The sequence below is a fragment of the Procambarus clarkii genome, chromosome 1, assembly GCF_040958095.1.
Source record: "Procambarus clarkii isolate CNS0578487 chromosome 1, FALCON_Pclarkii_2.0, whole genome shotgun sequence".
NCBI classification, from domain to species: Eukaryota; Metazoa; Arthropoda; class Malacostraca; order Decapoda; family Cambaridae; genus Procambarus; species Procambarus clarkii.
The window spans coordinates 57,424,396-57,442,745 of record NC_091150.1 but is presented as its reverse complement, the minus strand read 5'-3'; the positions used below and the strand labels follow the sequence as shown (position 1 = coordinate 57,442,745).

The window sequence follows — 18,350 nt, the reverse complement described above, 5'->3', positions numbered from 1 at the left end:
TGTGTAGGTGGTGGTGGTAGTGACTGTTGTGTAGGTGGTGGTGGTAGTGACTGTTGTGTAGGTGGTGGTGGTAGTGACTGTGGTGTAGGTGGTGGTGGTAGTGACTGTTGTGTAGGTGGTGGTGGGAGTGACTGTTGTGTAGGTGGTGGTGGTAGTGACTGTGGTGTAGGTGGTGGTGGTAGTGACTGTTGTGTAGGTGGTGGTGGTAATGACTGTTGTGTAGGTGGTGGTGGTAATGACTGTGGTGTAGGTGGTGGTGGTAGTGACTGTGGTGTAGGTGGTGGTGGTAGTGACTGTTGTGTAGGTGGTGGTGGTAGTGACTGTGGTGTAGGTGGTGGTGGTAGTGACTGTTGTGTAGGTGGTGGTGGGAGTGACTGTTGTGTAGGTGGTGGTGGTAGTGACTGTTGTGTAGGTGGTGGTGGTAGTGACTGTGGTGTAGGTGGTGGTGGTAGTGACTGTTGTGTAGGTGGTGGTGAGAGTGACTGTTGTGTAGGTGGTGGTGGTAGTGACTGTTGTGTAGGTGGTGGTGGTAGTGACTGTGGTGTAGGTGGTGGTGGTAGTGACTGTTGTGTAGGTGGTGGTGGGAGTGACTGTTGTGTAGGTGGTGGTGGTAGTGACTGTGGTGTAGGTGGTGGTGGTAGTGACTGTTGTGTAGGTGGTGGTGGTAATGACTGTTGTGTAGGTGGTGGTGGTAATGACTGTGGTGTAGGTGGTGGTGGTAGTGACTGTGGTGTAGGTGGTGGTGGTAGTGACTGTTGTGTAGGTGGTGGTGGTAGTGACTGTGGTGTAGGTGGTGGTGGTAGTGACTGTTGTGTAGGTGGTGGTGGGAGTGACTGTTGTGTAGGTGGTGGTGGTAGTGACTGTTGTGTAGGTGGTGGTGGTAGTGACTGTGGTGTAGGTGGTGGTGGTAGTGACTGTTGTGTAGGTGGTGGTGAGAGTGACTGTTGTGTAGGTGGTGGTGGGAGTGACTGTTGTGTAGGTGGTGGTGGGAGTGACTGTGGTGTAGGTGGTGGTGGTAGTGACTGCTGTGTAGGTGGTGGTGGTAGTGACTGTTGTGTAGGTGGTGGTGGGAGTGACTGTTGTGTAGGTGGTGGTGGTAGTGACTGTTGTGTAGGTGGTGGTGGTAGTGACTGTTGTGTAGGTGGTGGTGGTAGTGACTGTTGTGTAGGTGGTGGTGGGAGTGACTGTTGTGTAGGTGGTGGTGGTAGTGACTGTTGTGTAGGTGGTGGTGGTAGTGACTGTTGTGTAGGTGGTGGTGGGAGTGACTGTTGTGTAGGTGGTGGTGGGAGTGACTGTTGTGTAGGTGGTGGTGGGAGTGACTGTGGTGTAGGTGGTGGTGAGAGTGACTGTTGTGTAGATGGTGGTGGTAGTGACTGTTGTGTAGGTGGTGGTGGGAGTGACTTGTATAGGTGGTGGTTGTAGTGACTGTTATGAAGGTGGTGGTAGTGACTGTTGTGTAGGCGGTAGTAGTGACTGTTGTGTAGGTGGTAGTAGTGACTTGTGTAGGTGGTGGTAGTGACTGTTGTGTAGGTGGTGGTAGTGACTGTTGTGTAGGTGGTGGTAGTGACTGTTGTGTAGGTGGTGGTAGTGACTGTTGTGTAGGTGGTGGTAGTGACTGTTGTGTAGGTGGTGGTAGTGACTGTTGTGTAGGTGGTGGTAGTGACTGTTGTGTAGGTGGTGGTAGTGACTGTTGTGTAGGTGGTGGTAGTGACTGGTGTGTAGGTGGTGGTAGTGACTGGTGTGTAGGTGGTGGTAGTGACTGTTGTGTAGGTGGTGGTAGTGACTGTTGTGTAGGTGGTGGTAGTGACTGTTGTGTAGGTGGTGGTAGTGACTGTTTTGTAGGTGGTGGTAGTGACTGTTGTGTAGGTGGTGGTAGTGACTGTTGGGTAGGTGATAGTAGCGACTGTGGTATAGGTGGTGGTAGTGACTGAATATACAAACCGCCAGATGCAACGGCCGAGGAATTCACAGAACAGATAAACAAAATAGAGAATAGCCTTGATAATTTGGAGAACCCGATACCTGATATTATCTTCCTAGGTGACTTCAACTTGCCTAGTCTCAGATGGAGAATAGCAAACAATAATATTATACCAGGAAATCTATCGAGACCTAACCAACCACAGGTTAGAGAACTACTTAGATTCTGTGACAAATTTTCACTCAACCAGCAGATATCAGAGCCAACGAGAAATGAAAATATTCTAGATCTGGTCTTTATGAACAATGAAGACATTATCAGGGACATTACGATATCAGATACCACATACTCAGATCACAAGCTCATTGAAGTGCAAACGACTATCAGTACTCAGAATAGACCTAAAACGTTGATCAAGCGAGAAGGGTTGTTCAGTAATTTCAATTTTAATAATAAAAGGATAGTCTGGGAGAAAATAAACAGGGAACTTACAAACATTCCATGGGAAACTGTTCTAAGTAATACAAGTCCTACAGAAGGAATAGAAAAACTGACTTCGGAAGCATATTAAGTCTGTCTGCAATATGTTCCTATGAGGAAAGCCTGAAAGAGATCCAACGTAGAAAGAGAACGCAGACGACATTATAAAAGAAGGAAAAATAACGGAAATGCATAAGCAGACACGACTTTCCCGTCGAAGAAGGAATAATTTAAATAGGGAGATTGAAAGAAATCGAGTGGAAATTGAAACACTCATTTCAAACTGAAGAAAGACAGTTAGAACAGAAAACAATTCAGGAAATAAAGAAAAATTCAAAATACTTCTTCACATATGCAAAATCAAAAGCAAAAACCACTGCCAGTATTGGACCTATTCGTACAAGTGAAGGTTCATACACGGAGGATGACAAAGAAATTAGTGAAATCCTAAAAAAACAGTATGAGGACATGTTTAGCACTCCAATAAACAACATGAAAGTGGAAGATCCAGACAATTTCTTTATGCGGGATATCCAAATACCTGTAAATATAACTGATATCAACACGAGCGTACTAGACTTTGAAAGAGAAATTAAAAACATGCCCATGCACTCGGCTCCGGGTCCAGATTCATGGAATTCAATATTTATAAAGAAATGCAAAGTGCCGGTAGCACAGGCACTCATTATAGTGTGGAGGAAGAGCTTGGACACGGGGGAGATACCAGATGCACTTAATAGTAGCAGACATAGCCCCTCTGCACAAGGGAGGGAGCAAAGCATTGGCAAAGAATTACGGACCAGTTGCACTAACGTCGCACATAATAAAAGTATTTGAGAGAGTGATTAGGAGTCAGGTCACCAATTTCATGGAGACCAATGACCTTCACAACCCAGGCCAACATGGATTTCGAGCGGGAAGATCGTGCCTCTCACATGATCACTACGACAAAGTCACTGAGGCATTAGAAGAAAAACAGAATGCTCATGTGATATACATGGACTTCGAAAAGGCTTTCGATAAATGTCACCATGGCGTGATAGCACACAAAATGAAGTCAGTGGGAATAAACGGTAAAGAAGGACGCTGGATACTCTGTTTTCTGTCAAACAGGACTCAGCGAGTAACAGTCAACCATATAAAATCGAGTCCAAGCGCAGTTAAAAGCTCTGTACCTCAGGGTACATTCCTTGCACCACTGCTTTACCTTTTCTCATGTCAGATATAGACAAAAATACAAGTCACAGCTTCGTATCATCCTCTGCAGATGACACAAAAATCAGTATGAAAATTGCCTCGGCTGAAGACATTGAAAAACTTCAAGCTGATATTAATAAAGTTTTCGACTGGCAACAGAAAAATAACATGATGTTTAACAGTGATAAATTCCAGGTACTAAAGTACGGTAAAAATGAGGACTTTAAACATAATACAAGGTACAAAACACAATCAAATGTGCCCATAGTAGGAAAACAGCATGTAAAGGATTTGGGAATAATGATGTCTGACGACCTAACGTTTAGGGAGCATAACCAAGCAAATCTTGCGTCTGCTAGAAAAATGATCGGATGGATTACGAGAACTTTCAAATCCAGGGATCCCATCACAATGGTTGTACTCTTCAAGTCACTTGTGTTGTCCCGTCTTGAGTAATGCTCAGTACTCACTTTCCCCTACAGAGCAGGAGAGTTTGCTGAAATAGAGGAAATACAGAGAACATATACGGCACGCATAGACGCGATAAAGCACCTAAATTATTGGAATCGTCTCAAAGCCCTCCAAATGTACTCACTAGAAAGAAGACGAGAGAGATATCAAATAATATACACGTGGAAGATACTGGAGGGCCAAGTACCAAATCTACACAATAAAATAACGCAGTACTGGAGTGTACGATATGGAAGAAAATGCAGAATAGATCCAGTGAAGAGCAGGGGTGGTTCAATCAGAGAACACTGTATAAACATCAGAGGTCCACAGTTGTTCAACACCCTCCCAGCGAGCATAAGAAATATTGCCGGAACAACCGTGGATATCTTCATGAGGAAACTAGAGTGTTTCCTCCAAGGAGTGCCGGACCAACCGGGCTGTGGTGGGTATGTGGGCCTGCGGGCCGATCCAAGCAACAGCCTGGTGGACCAACTTCTCACAAGTCAAGCCTGGCCTCGGGCCGGGCTTGAGGAGTAGAAGAACACCCAGAACCCCATCAACCAGTGAACGTTGTGTAGGTGGTGGTAGTGACTGTTGTGTAGGTGGTAGTAGTGACTGCTGTGTAGGTGGTGGTAGTGACTGCTGTGTAGGTGGTAGCAGTGACTTTTGTGTAGGTGGTAGTAGTGACTGTTTTGTAGGTGGTGGTAGTGACTGTTGTGTAGGTGGTGGTAGTGACTGCTGTGTAGGTGGTAGCAGTGACTGTTGTGTAGGTGGTGGTAGTGACTGTTGTGTAGGTGGTGGTAGTGACTGCTGTGTAGGTGGTAGCAGTGACTGTTGTGTAGGTGGTGGTAGTGACTATTGTGTAGGTGGTAGCAGTGACTTGTGTAGGTTGTAATAGTGACTGTTGTGTAGGTTGTGGTAGTGACTGTTGTGTAGGTGGTAGTAGTGACTGTTGTGTAGGTGGTGGTAGTGACTGTTGTGTAGGTGGTGGTAGTGACTGTTGTGTAGGTGGTGGTAGTGACTGTTGTGTAGGTGGTAGTAGTGACTGTTGTGTAGGTGGTAGTAGTGACTGTTGTGTAGGTGGTGGTAGTGACTGTTGTGTAGGTGGTGGTAGTGACTGTTGTGTAGGTGGTGGTAGTGACTGTTGTGTAGGTGGTAGTAGTGACTGTTGTGTAGGTGGTAGTAGTGACTGTTTTGTAGGTGGTGGTAGTGACTGTTGTGTAGGTGGTGGTAGTGACTGTTGTGTAGGTGGTGGTAGTGACTGTTGTGTAGGTGGTGGTAGTGACTGTTGTGTAGGTGGTGGTAGTGACTGTTGTGTAGGTGGTGGTAGTGACTGTTGTGTAGGTGGTGGTAGTGACTGTAGTGTGTGTGAGTGCTGATTTGAAAGACGGTGACACCATAACTCTTAGGTTTAGATAGTGTGTGGTGTGGACAGCACCACGACATTCGTTGTATGGTGCTATGAGTGGACCCGGTCTTTATAATTATTTCTCTAGAAATGTGCGTCTCATTCAGTGGGTAGCCTTACCTCCGGTCCAATAACATCGAGTAGGTCTTCAAATTGTTTGGCCTTAGGAAGTCCGCATGCGGCTCGTAGATCGTTGTAAGGGGCCACGCCGTGGTCTCTGGCTCGCTGGGTGTTGAGGGCCACGAGGTCCAACCCGAAGGGCACCGATGGAGTCTGAAACACCATCAACTGCTGCTGAAACATGTTCACGTGCCGTGTTGCACAACAATATAATTCTTACTTGTACACATGTTAATGCAACCATATATTTACCTCGGCTTGCCAGAGAGTACCTGTCTCTCTTGTGGCCTTAATCTGCACAATGTTTCCCATTGTTCCTGAGGGATTTTTCTGTCATGATTTTTAACTAGAGTAATGTCTTAACATTTACGCCTCGGCGGGTAAGAGGTTCCATGGGTTTATGGGTGAAAAAGCATTTATTGTCTGTCTTACACTGTCCTGTGAACTTGTTGCTGTTACCATTTATTTAACCAGAATTGTACCATTTCCTGTAATATAATAGAAAATACGTATTTACATTTTCAAAAACTATTTATAATTTAGTTTTTTATTTAATTCTGACAACCTGACAAGTGTTGAGTCCCTAATAAGTCCTTGATGACTGAGATATCTTGTGGTGTATGTCCTTAAACACTCTGTGGGGCTCTTGTTGACTACGCCAAGCTGCTTGGACGTCTTGTGGCGCTCTTGTTGACTACGCCAAGCTGCTTGGACGTCTTGTGGCGCTCTTGTTGGCTACACCAATCTACCTGGACGTTTTGCGGGGCTCTTGTTGACTACAACTAGCTGCTTGGACGTCTTTTGACGCTCTTGTTGGCAAGGTCAAGCTGTGTGGACGTCTTGTGGGGCTCTTGTTGGCTAGATTAAGCTGCTTGGACGCCTTGAGGGGTTCTTTTTGGGAAACGAAGCTACATTGGAAGTATATTTTTATTATTCTTATATTCGAGACTGTGGTGAAAGTAATCAACATCTGAAGCATCTCATAAAGGAATGTAGCACCTCAATGATTTTTGTGTGAGGTTTACTATTTAACGTCACGTGCCATGACGTCACTGAAATTGGAGAGTTGGGAGTTTACATTACAGAATACAGCTGTAATCTGAGAATTAACCTTCCAGCTTGACTCATCTGTTTTTGGTGACTTTATCGAAGTTCCTATAATTGACATGACTCACTCCTGTGATCCATAATCCGTCCCCAAGATCTACAGAAATTTATTTTCTCCTTGATAATAAAAATCGATCTAATCTTTCCTTTCTTTCCGAACAGGATAGTTAAAGGTCTCTCGTTCAGATTATATGCAATGTAATTATAACGTCAGACTATAGTCAAAGTGGGTTAAAACACAGATACCAGGGAGCGGAGATATAGGGCATGTCAGTGGAGACCAAAAACCCGTTTACTTACCTAACAACTACTACGGTGAAGTGAGGGGCTCCTGGCCTTGTTCCAGGGAACAACTCACCTGGAAGAGCCTGTTAGTGAGTGAAGAAGTAACAAAGTTGTCGAACTGCTGGATGGGTTGTGTGGCCAGGCCCCTGAGGAGCTCGTCCATACCCCCAGGCCTGTATATGGGGCGAGGGTTGTTGAAGAACTCGTGTATAATGAGGGTATCTCCTAGCCTACCCTTCTTGCCCACCAACCTGTCGGGGAAAGACAGACGCCCACATTAAGGACAACTCCACCATAAAGGTTTCCCTTTATACGGCACTCTTACGGTAATATTCACTATACGTCAGTCGTTCTCAGCCTTATATGCCAAACAAACCCTGAACTTATTTTGTTATATGTCACGGAACCCAAGTTTCAGCGTCAAATTCTTCTGTTTCTCTCCCTCTAAATTCCTCTCTGACTCCCTCCGTCTCAACCTGTCTCTCGACAGCTCTTTCTCTACCACTCCCTATCTCTCAACCCTTTTCTTTTTGTATACCCTTCTCTACCTCTTCATTCCATCCTTATCCTCTCTCTCTCTCTCTCTCTCTCTCTCTCTCTCTCTCTCTCTCTCTCTCTCTCTCTCTCTCTCTCTCTCTCTCTCTCTCTCTCTCTCTCTCTCTCTTCTCTTCCTTTCCCCCCTTCTTTATCTCTACATCCTGCTTTACCTCCCAACTTATCTGTCTCAACTCCTCTAGCCCTTTCTCCTTCTGTGCCTCTCAGCCCATCTTCACCTATCAGCGCCTTTCTACCTTTCAATCACAACATTCGTCACAATATCTCCGTACCCCAGAGTCCCCCTCTTCCTCTCATCCCTCTCCATAGCCCACAATCTTTCTACACTTCACAACTCTTAATTGGGCACAGTTCTGCATCCAGCTCCCACATTCTACCCACTCTAGTGGGAACAGGTACACCTGAATGCTCTGAGGATTTACTGAAAATAATGTTAAGAATGAACTTCAAGATTTGGTATCCCAATACGAGTGGCACCACAAACAAAGTAGATGAAATAAAAGACAGTCCTTGTGGAAACATAAATCATGGAAGTTATCTCAAATGCAATATTTCCTTGGAGATAGCAGGAAATCCACGAAGAAAATCAAGATAAGGGGAAGAGTATGCACTCTTTATAAAAATAATTTTTTTTTTTACTTTTCAAAAGATATTAAAAATGTATATACAGACTGCATTGTAGGGACTAACAGCTAATGGCATTTTTATTATTTATAATGACAGTTGTAATAATCAACCCTTTAGTAAACAACAAAACACACAGACAGGAATCTGAAGACACGAACAAAGCATAAGCGATTTAAGATAAAGTCTGCTATTGGTCACTGATGCAAGATAAAGTCTGCTATTGGTCACTGATGCAAGATAAAGTCTGCTATTGGTCACTGATGCAAGAGAAAGTCTGCTATTGGTCACTGATGCAAGAGAAAGTCTGCTATTGGTCACTGATGCAAGAGAAAGTCTGCTATTGGTCACTGATGCAAGATAAAGTCTGCTATTGGTCACTGATGCAAGAGAAAGTCTGCTATTGGTCACTGATGCAAGAGAAAGTCTGCTATTGGTCACTGATGCAAGAGAAAGTCTGCTATTGGTCACTGATGCAAGAGAAAGTCTGCTATTGGTCACTGATGCAAGAGAAAGTCTGCTATTGGTCACTGATGCAAGAGAAAGTCTGCTATTGGTCACTGATGCAAGAGAAAGTCTGCTATTGGTCACTGATGCAAGAGAAAGTCTGCTATTGGTCACTGATGCAAGAGAAAGTCTGCTATTGGTCACTGATGCAAGAGAAAGTCTGCTATTGGTCACTGATGCAAGAGAAAGTCTGCTATTGGTCACTGATGCAAGAGAAAGTCTGCTATTGGTCACTGATGCAAGAGAAAGTCTGCTATTGGTCACTGATACAAGAGAAAGTCTGCTATTAGTTACTGATGCAGGAAAAAGTCTGATATTAGGTGCAAGAAGGAAATCTCCCACTGTCCAATAACATACTTAACATTTTACGCCTTATACTCTGAAAAAAATGCATAGCTCAGTTAAATTTGACTTAGAATTAATATAGACATATATTGACAACTGTCATTTAAGAAAATGACTGCTATTAGACAGGCCTGCTGATCTATCACAACTGGTTGTGGGAATAGACTTTTCCAAAGATTTTCGCCCGCTGGGAAAATGATCTTATTGGTCACTTACTGAATCATGCCCTGGACGAGGGTGTGGCCAAAACGGAAGGCAACAGTTGCAAACTCGTTCATTATGGCTGCGTTAAGGCCGCTGTCGTAGTCCCTGGAGTAGCCCTCCCGCCGCGGCAGTAGTCCATTCTCGGCCATGTAGTCCTTGCCTGCAAGGATACGTCCAAGTCATTTTAAAAGTTACTCTAATAATTTTTTTGTGATCATTTTGCGTTGGTATTTATTGGGTACTCGCACGTATGCTAGGTTTCTTCTACTATTTCTGCTTTGGCTACGAGCCAACTACCATTGATAGTCAATTACTACTGCAACTACTTATAATATTATAAGTGGTTATCAGGTGCTATTAGGCAACTACTAAGGCTTTCTCCCTCTTCCTTTTCAATCGGGTCACTGACGAGACAGTCACCGAGGCAATGAAGCTGGAGCATGGAGTCCGAGTGGGCGAGGACAGGATGTCAACACTCCCACTTGCTGATGAATTGGTGGTGACGGCAGAGGTCCCTGGAGGCACAGACACGAAGGGACAGCATCTGTGGCACATTGGCAAGCATAGGCCTCAAGGTAAATCCCGGAAAGCACCTTCACCATAGAAGTGGATGGAGCTCGAAAAACATGGTTAGCGGCACCGGCAGAACATTTCGTGTCAACCCTGTAGCTCTTGATACTATGGACCAGGAGACAAGTAGGGCCCAGGGGGACGAGTATAAGTACTTTGTGGTACCAGTCGGTGACGGAGGCAGAATCTTTTCCTATGGGTCCCGACTTAAGGACGGGTTTCATAACACCAACAGCAGGAATTTATACAAGATGATGCAACCTGTCCTCTTAAAAATAACGTCGCTTTTCGCTCGTATGCGCTCTATGGCCAAAAATGGACGTAATTTGAAATAAAATCGGCTCATAAAAGTGATGTACTGTCCCGTTTTCTGTTTGAGTCTTTTGGCTTACTCGGTAAGGTTAAAAAGGAAACTTTCAATTAACGTTTTTCATCACGTCTGGAAACTTTATGAGAATTTCCTGCCCACCTAACCTACCAGAGGACCCTTAACTTACTGTTTTGGAAAAAAATCCTAAATTTATTTTCATTTTTTTTCATTTTCAAATTACATCCATTTTCGGCCATATAGGTAAACGGCCAAATTCAGACATAATTTGTAAGAGGACAAGTTGAGAAGTCTTCGGAGTCGAAGATGACCATGACTTCAATATTAGGTTAAAGATCAGTAGCTGTGTGTCAGAAGATAGATAATGGGACAAATCTGAGCTCAGAAGCTAGCCACACATAGGACATACGTGTGGTGGTGTAAAGGTGGAGGTTGCCCTAGCTTTGCACATGGTGTGTTTCCTTTGGGCCTTCCAGACCGTCTTTTCTCTGCTGCCACAGGCCTCCGTGGTGACTTTGCTGTATCAAGTTGGACGGTCTTGAGCGAGCGACTCCCAAGTGCTGGGGGTGACGTACAGGTCATTGAGGGTCACCTTCAAGCAGTCTTGAATCAATTCTTCTGCCCCCCAACTGAACGCATGCACTAGCATAATTCTCCATACAGCACCCGTTTAGGCAACCGGCTGTCAGACATTCTGACAACAGGGCCTGCCTTTCTGGATTGAGTTTTTTGTAGGAGGGTGTAGACGCTGGGAATGCCGGCCCCTTCCAGGACGTAGGTGGGTGTCGACGCTGGGAATGCCGGCTCGGGACATCTGTGTCCGGGATTTTGTCCTGCCACCTAATGCAGAGGAGACTGCAGAGCTGCTCAAGTGAAAGAGATGGTGATGTTTGGTGTGTGTGTGTAACACCATAAAGGGTAGTATTTAATATTTCACATACAAGTAAAGTCAGTTCACACAAGATGTTGGGTGGCGCCAAGTTGTTGGTGCCATTGTCTACTAACCATTTCAAAAGCTACACCTTTTGAGACTTAATGTTCATGTGTCTAGCGAGGTGAGGTCAGGTCAACGACCTCGCCTTCCTCTAAGCTGATAATTGCAGACATTTTGCTTTGTTCTTTCATTGAACAAGCCGCTGTCTAGGTGTGGTAGGAAGATAGCCAGAGGCTATCTCTATCTATATATCTATCTATACACCGGCCTGGTGATAGCCCGTACCGGTGGGGACTCTGACTGTCAGCCGTACCACCATCCCGCCCCTCCCCCCCCCCCCCCCCGCCTCCTCTCTAACTATCTTATACTCAGACTTTGGTGGCTTGAATTGTAAGGTGAAGTATGGCATTTCTCAAATTACATGTGAGATTTTTCAGGGGCAGTCTGCTGTGTTGCTCTCAATTTCTTGTGTGGTGACTAAAATTCTGAATTAACTTTGACATTTGAAAGTAGAGGGAACTATCTTTCTAAACTTTCTCTTTCACCTGACTACTTTTCGTCACTCTTCTCATTCCCGCTACTCACTTCTCCCTTCCACCTCACTCGCTCCTCACTCTGTGCATTTCATCTTTCTTTCTCTATTCCGATACGTTACATGTCTGCTGTAGACAGTCCAGGGCCAGTAGAGAAGGGTGGTGAGTACCAATGCACGGTAGACCTTCAGTTTGGTGGTAAGGCTGAGGGCTCCTCCCCCCACTCCCAGACATTCTCGCGGAATCTTCCAAAGGCAGCGCTGGCCTTGGTGATCCTGTTGTTGACTTCTGCGTCTATGTTCACCGCTCTTTAGAAGTTCAGAGTATGGTGCCAAGATAGGTGACGTTGTCAACTGCCTGCAGGTTCTGCCTTTTGACATGTGCGGTTCCTGGTAGGGTATTCAGGCCTCGGGTTGGTACATGACTACGGTCTTTTGGGTGCTAATGATTAAACCAAAGTTGTCGCAGGCTTGTGAGAAGCAGTCCATATCGTGCTGCATCATTTGCACTGTGCTGGCATTGTGCACTGGTGTTGAGGGCGCTGTCTTCAGCGAACAGGAAGTCTCTTATGACAGGTTCCTTCACCTTTATAACAGCCTACATGCACTGAGTTTGAACAGTCCACTTCGAGGATGATAAGCTTTACTGACTTTGGGACTGCTACAAGGTTGTCGAGTTTTTTATTAAATTTTCCTTGATGTCTTCTGGGTTGGTCTTGGTTGGGGCGTATGCACTTATCAACGTTGCACTCCTTTTGCTTCCAAGCATGACCTGGAGCATGATTGATGCCCTCTGAGAGCTTGGTAAGTTTTTGGGCGAGGTGGGCTCTAATGGCAAATCCTATGCCAACTTCTTGCTGTTCGGCGCTACTGCGACCATTCCAGAAAAAGGTGTACCCACCACCACGCTCTGTAAGCTGACCTTTGTCTGCCAAGAGTGTCTCACTGAGTGTTCCTATGTCCACACATTTTATCGCTCTAGTTCTTTTGCGACCAATGCAAGTTTGCTTTTCAGGTCTATGTGTCTTGATGTTATCCAGCAGAGTTCGAAGGTTCAGGGGCCGAGATGGAGCACCCTCATTATTTTTCTTTGTATTTGTTCAACAACTCTCACCTTGGCTAGCAACCATGCTGGTTGCTAGCCAGGGTGAACTGGAGCAGGCTATGTTTAAAGCACCTTTTTTACCACTTTCCCCCGTGAAGATGAGCAGAGTGTGTCCTAAAGAGGGCTGCTCAGACACCCAGAGGGGCTGCCGAATTCTGCTGCAGCTTCAGTCCAATTCCTGTGCTGCCTGTGTGCAGGTCTGTGACTACAACTTCCAGTGTATCCTCACCTGCTGCTTCTCCACTCGCCCATCGCCACAGGACTTGAGGTTGCGCGATATGGGTTGAAGTCATGACTTGCGTTTGACTTGGATTAAAGTGAGGAAGAGTTGCGCAAATCGTCAGCCTCACTCTCTCGTCCTGTCCTATCTGGGTCCAGCAGCAAGACAACTAGTGCATGAAATAGATTAGGATGCAGTGAATGGCCAGTAGTGTCCTAAGTGTCTCACTGCTCCCTAGTTGCGCTCCACAACGCTTTGCTGTGCCCACTTTCATGCCTATTGAACCACTTTGGTGGTTTCCTCTTCCTCTGGGTCCAGTCTGCACATGTATTGGTACACAAGCCCTCACTCACCGAGAGTCACAAACCGTCGACTACCCTCACCTAGTTTTGTCCGCCAGTCGAAGCAGTTAACCGAGGTGTGGCCGCATGCAGACAGCTACAGGAGCCACAGATGAAAGTTGAGTGCAGGTGGGGACCGAAGCAGGCCAACCATCCGGAGGATCGACTGTTTTCCATCAGAGTACTACACCTTCCCGACACCCCTTACACCCATATTTATACCAAAACGCTGTCAGATCCTGAAACTAGTCCACCACCTAGTACTTGGCCACATGTTCAAGCCAGAGTAAGGGAGGCTCGATCGACAGATGCAGCAAGTCGATCAGTGCTGGTTGTACCTGCTGCATGATACTCCTTCGGCGTCCCTTACCTCACCTCAGTCATCTGATTCAAATATATAAAGTGGCTTGGATCGATGCTGCTGTCGGCGGACCTGCAGTTGAAATGCCGACTGGCCAATCCACAGTCCTGGAGATGCTGCGGCGATTGGTCTGGTCCCGCGGTTATTGCTGGAACCTCGATCACCACAGCTACGGAACTCTAATACTTGGAGAGCAAACCTATACCAGTTGGTGCTGGGGGAAGAGAACTATCAGGGAAAAGCGCCAAATCATTACGACTATATAGCACTAGGAAGGAACAGGATAAGGATTTGGGAACAGATGGGGGAAGGAATGACACCCAACCACTTGGACGGTTGGGAATTGAACGTTGACCTGTATGGAGCGAGACCGCCCTTCTACCGTCCAGTCCAAGTGAGGAATGGACGGTGCAGGCAGGAGTCTACTTGTAAAGTACAGTCAAGCCATTTGTAGGTCACCTCCTGCACCCGTCAAATGAGCGGTGGACACAATGCTATGGCAGTTCAGGTGACAGCAAATGCTCAAATCTAGAGTAGCCAAGGGTAGGTCAGATACAAGTGTCCTCTCGAAAACTGCTGACGGCCTGACACTCTGGGAGACGTCCCCAGATGTAACCGAAGCAAAGTCTTCCTCTTGGTTTACTATGTTGTGTGAACTGTCAGCGCTTATAACCTTGTAACACTAAGATTTGAATGCGTGTTATCCTTGGAAACAATATATTGTTTTCATCTATAACAATTACAACCTAGCTACAGTTTCTGTTATTGGTCAGCTTCAACTGTTTCTACTAATAATCTACAATAACTACAAAATAGGTACTGTTTGCACAAATAGCAGCGGACCAAGATAAAAGCAACTCGTGGTTACCAATGACAAGAGGGAGCCACTCGTTGTAGACGATGTGTTGATACATGGCCACTACCACTCTCCTGGTCTCCTGGTAGTTGATCTCGTCTGACCAGTGTGGGTTGAGACGGGCCAGTTCCCGGGCGACGCGGTTGTGGAACCTCACCCACACTGTGTGGATGACGGCCAGGTTCAATTGCTCGTTCAGGCGGCTGTCTCCTGTCGGGGTGAAAACAGGCAAGATAATTATCAGGGGAAAGCGTCTAGGTAGTTTGACTATAGAGCACTCTGAAGTTAGTTGATGCTGGAGAGAATGAACACTAACAAACCACTTCGACAATCGGAGATCGAACACCGACCTTGCAAAAAGCGAGGTCCTTCTCATGGGAAATATGGTTTTACCACATTTTGTTAGAAATTAAATGACTGACAGCATTCTCACGGCAATGAATCTAGGTAAGTGAGCGTTAGTTTAGGTGTCATCTTCGATGGAGATTGACACCCTCCAGCTGGTTAATATCCTTCCTCCTATTTGGTGACCAAAATTTTACAATTGCAATTTTCTAAAATGCAATATGCCAAAGGATCACCCAGCCCTTATTACTTGATTTAAAAATGGATTATTACATTTACAAAGACTTTGAAAATGTAATAAGCCATTACGAAACGCGTTCAGGCTTCAGACCATAGATAAAAATGAATTTTGGAGAATTGATATTTCCATTACCACCGACAGTGAAGAAAAACATAAGAAATATTGAGAAAATTCGTGTTAGAATTATTAATCTTACCTTTCGGTCATATTCAACAACATATATATTTTTAAAAGGAAGAGTTTTATATAAACTCTTCCTTTTAAAAATACCCCATTTTTCCTTGCACCTGAGAGTGTGCAAGAAATGTCTTATCCCCATTCCCTATCTCATACCCATTCCAGGTATCTCTTATCCCTGATTCTCATTGTTTAAATTCATTTGATTTACAATAACATATTGTGATAAATACAGATGTTGCAGTCATTAGAAAAGAAATATAGAAGTAAGCGATAAATATTTCTGCGAATGTTAGGTCATAATATCAACATCAGGATTTAATAGACGGGTAGGCAGCAGGAGGTAATTAGAGTTACAGAGGCATAGGACAACCTAATACCTCTGCATGAAGAATGTTTTACAGTACAACTGGATGACCATTAAGCACCGTAAGGGTGGAAAGACATACTTACCAGCCTTGAAGCAAGGAAGTCCTTCCCTGAGGGACTCGCACTCCATAGCATCATTGTCAGGTGGAAGGAGGTTTCTCTCCTGCACCCGCAGGAGGCCGCCTCGGAACGCTCGCAGTTCTTGTTCCTCTTCGTCACTCGACCCATAGATGTTCGACCCATCCAAGTAGTGTGTGATCTGGTTCATCTGCCAGACAGAGAAGCACTCGAATTGTTAATAACGAGGCTGTGTAAATATTGAGTGGTGGGAATAGTGCTGGATTTGGCCATAAGCTTAAATAAACAACAGCTTAATTAGGGCCTCGAAATCCATACGAATCTCCCCCTATATATATGTATATGTCGTACCTAGTAGCCAGAACGCACTTCTCAGCCTACTATGCAAGGCCCGATTTGCCTAATAAGCCAAGTTTTCATGAATTAATTGTTTTTCGACTACCTAACCTAACCTAACTTTTTCGGCTACCTAACCTAACCTAACCTATAAAGATAGGTTAGGTTAGGTTAGGTAGGGTTGGTTAGGTTCGGTCATATATCTACGTTAATTTTAACTCCAATAAAAAAGAATTGACCTCATACATAATGAAATGAGTAGCTTTATCATTACAAATGAAAAAAATTAGAGAAAATATATTAATTCAGGAAAACTTGGCTTATTAGGCAAATCGGGCCTTGCATAGTAGGCTGAGAAGTGCGTTCTGGCTACTAGGTACGACATATATATATATATATATATATATATATATATATATATATATATATATATATATATATATATATATATATATATATATATATATATATATATATATATATGGCTTTTCAGGCTTTGCTCTGAAAGCCATGGACGTCGATCTTGCTATATGGGAGACACTGGCTGCAGACCGTTCAGCCTGGAGGCAGTCTGTTCAAAGAGGTCTCTCCAAGTTCGAGGAGTCACTTGCCAAGGAATCGGAGGCAAAGAGACAGAGAAGGAAGGCTGGTAGCCGGGAAGACAGACCAGAATCGGACTTCGTTTGTGCTCGCTGTGGGATGGACTGCCACTCTCGGATTGGCCTCATCAGACACACCAGACGCTGCACCAGGATTGACAACCAGGGCACAACTCCATAGTCTCCCGAGACTGAAGGATGCCTACTACTATATATATTGCTTATAAAATTTGATGTGGCTTTGTGTGTGTAGTGTAGTTTTTAAAATAGCTTGTGTAACAGACTTTATTGTGTAGTATTATAATGGCTTTAAATGTAATTCATGTAATTCTAAATGTAATTCTATTGTTATGTTTTAACAATAGGGTTCCGTCCTTTATATGTGTTAGGGCCTTGCCAAGTCTAAATCCGACAAAGATGAAGTTATTTGTAAGTGTATATTGCAATCATCCACCTGCCTAGAGTCCAACATCTCCCGCTTGCCTCTACACTGTGTATTCGTTCATTCATTAAAATGCCTTGTATGAGTCTTATAGAGTGAACACGAAATGTTCACTATAGGACCGGTAGACACATGTGACGTATACATACAAAGGTTTGTATGTAACATTAAGAACCGGCTTGATAATGGTCCAGGATGGACCGAAACGCTGTCCTCTCTCCGTTTTCTGATGCCGGGTTTGGTTATCATATCCTCAGCCACGTTATTGTGACTCAACGTCTGAATTAAATATGTCTTCACAATTTTTTTTAATTGTATAAGTAAATGGGATATGGCTGAAAATAATACTGTAATAACAATTGTACATGACAACAAATTTAATTCAAAATACTGTAAAATTGATATACAATGTTTATAAAATATAACTTGCAGACAGACAATGGAAGATTTCGGGAATGGAGTTTATTAACTGGCCCAATAATGCATGTAATTCAGCCCGTCATCATAAGGTTTCCAAACCTCAAGAAAAAATATGTTTATTTGTGATGTGTGTCTATGTATATATTAACACGTTGTACTGAATGGGGTGAGAATAGCTTGAGCTACCTCATCCCTTTGTGTGTATTTTACCTCAATAAACTTATTTCAATTTCAATTTCAATTTCAAACCTCAAGAAAATGGCCAAATTAAAGGGTCCTCTTCCAGCCTACCAGAGGACCCAATACAGAAAACGGAACAGTTCGTTACTTTCGCGAGCCGCTTCCATTTTCTAGTACGATAATTTTTGGCGTTATGTAATGCATACGATCGAAATGCGACGTTCTTTGTAAGAGGATAAGTTGATCTGCCAATAATTACCGAATATTCTCTGTTATGTTCAATATTCTAAGCAAAAATATGCAGTAAAAAATAGTTCAGAAATCACATTGGAAAAAATTGCATATTCGAGCACTATAAAGGTTAATGTTCTCTAAATGTGTGTGCAGAATTCTGTTTCATCCCATACAATAGTATTTAAGTGGCAACAATGATAGTGTAGATGGCGTTTCGAGTAAACAGACGAGCTCCACAAAGAGTGAGGGAGCATACTGTCATCGGCTCCATGGCCCGTTGAGTGGACTGCCTTCGCTCGTGGTGCCCGCCACCAAATACTATGATTCATCGAATAAAGTTACGGTTTCGAGGAACCCATACCATCACCAGGTCTGAGATCCTGGACATACTGACTGGAACTATCGAAGTAGCACTTGTCTACGTCGTTGATGACGTGCTGGGCCCCAAATCCTGTTGATCAATGCGGAGGCTCTGA

At 44.3% G+C, this 18,350-nt stretch overlaps 1 protein-coding gene across 1 annotated transcript in view; it reads right to left on the bottom strand.

The window, feature by feature from the left end:
* LOC123750707 (chorion peroxidase) overlaps positions 1-18,350 on the bottom strand; it is a 48,338-nt gene that overhangs the window by 9,287 nt on the left and 20,701 nt on the right. Inside the window, exons 5-9 of the mRNA XM_069322867.1 lie at positions 15,670-15,853; positions 14,466-14,663; positions 9,219-9,366; positions 7,045-7,222; positions 5,580-5,732 (exon numbers count right to left, since the gene is read on the bottom strand). Coding sequence (XP_069178968.1) covers positions 5,580-5,732; positions 7,045-7,222; positions 9,219-9,366; positions 14,466-14,663; positions 15,670-15,853 — 861 coding nt within the window. The remainder of the gene's footprint in view (positions 1-5,579; positions 5,733-7,044; positions 7,223-9,218; positions 9,367-14,465; positions 14,664-15,669; positions 15,854-18,350) is intronic.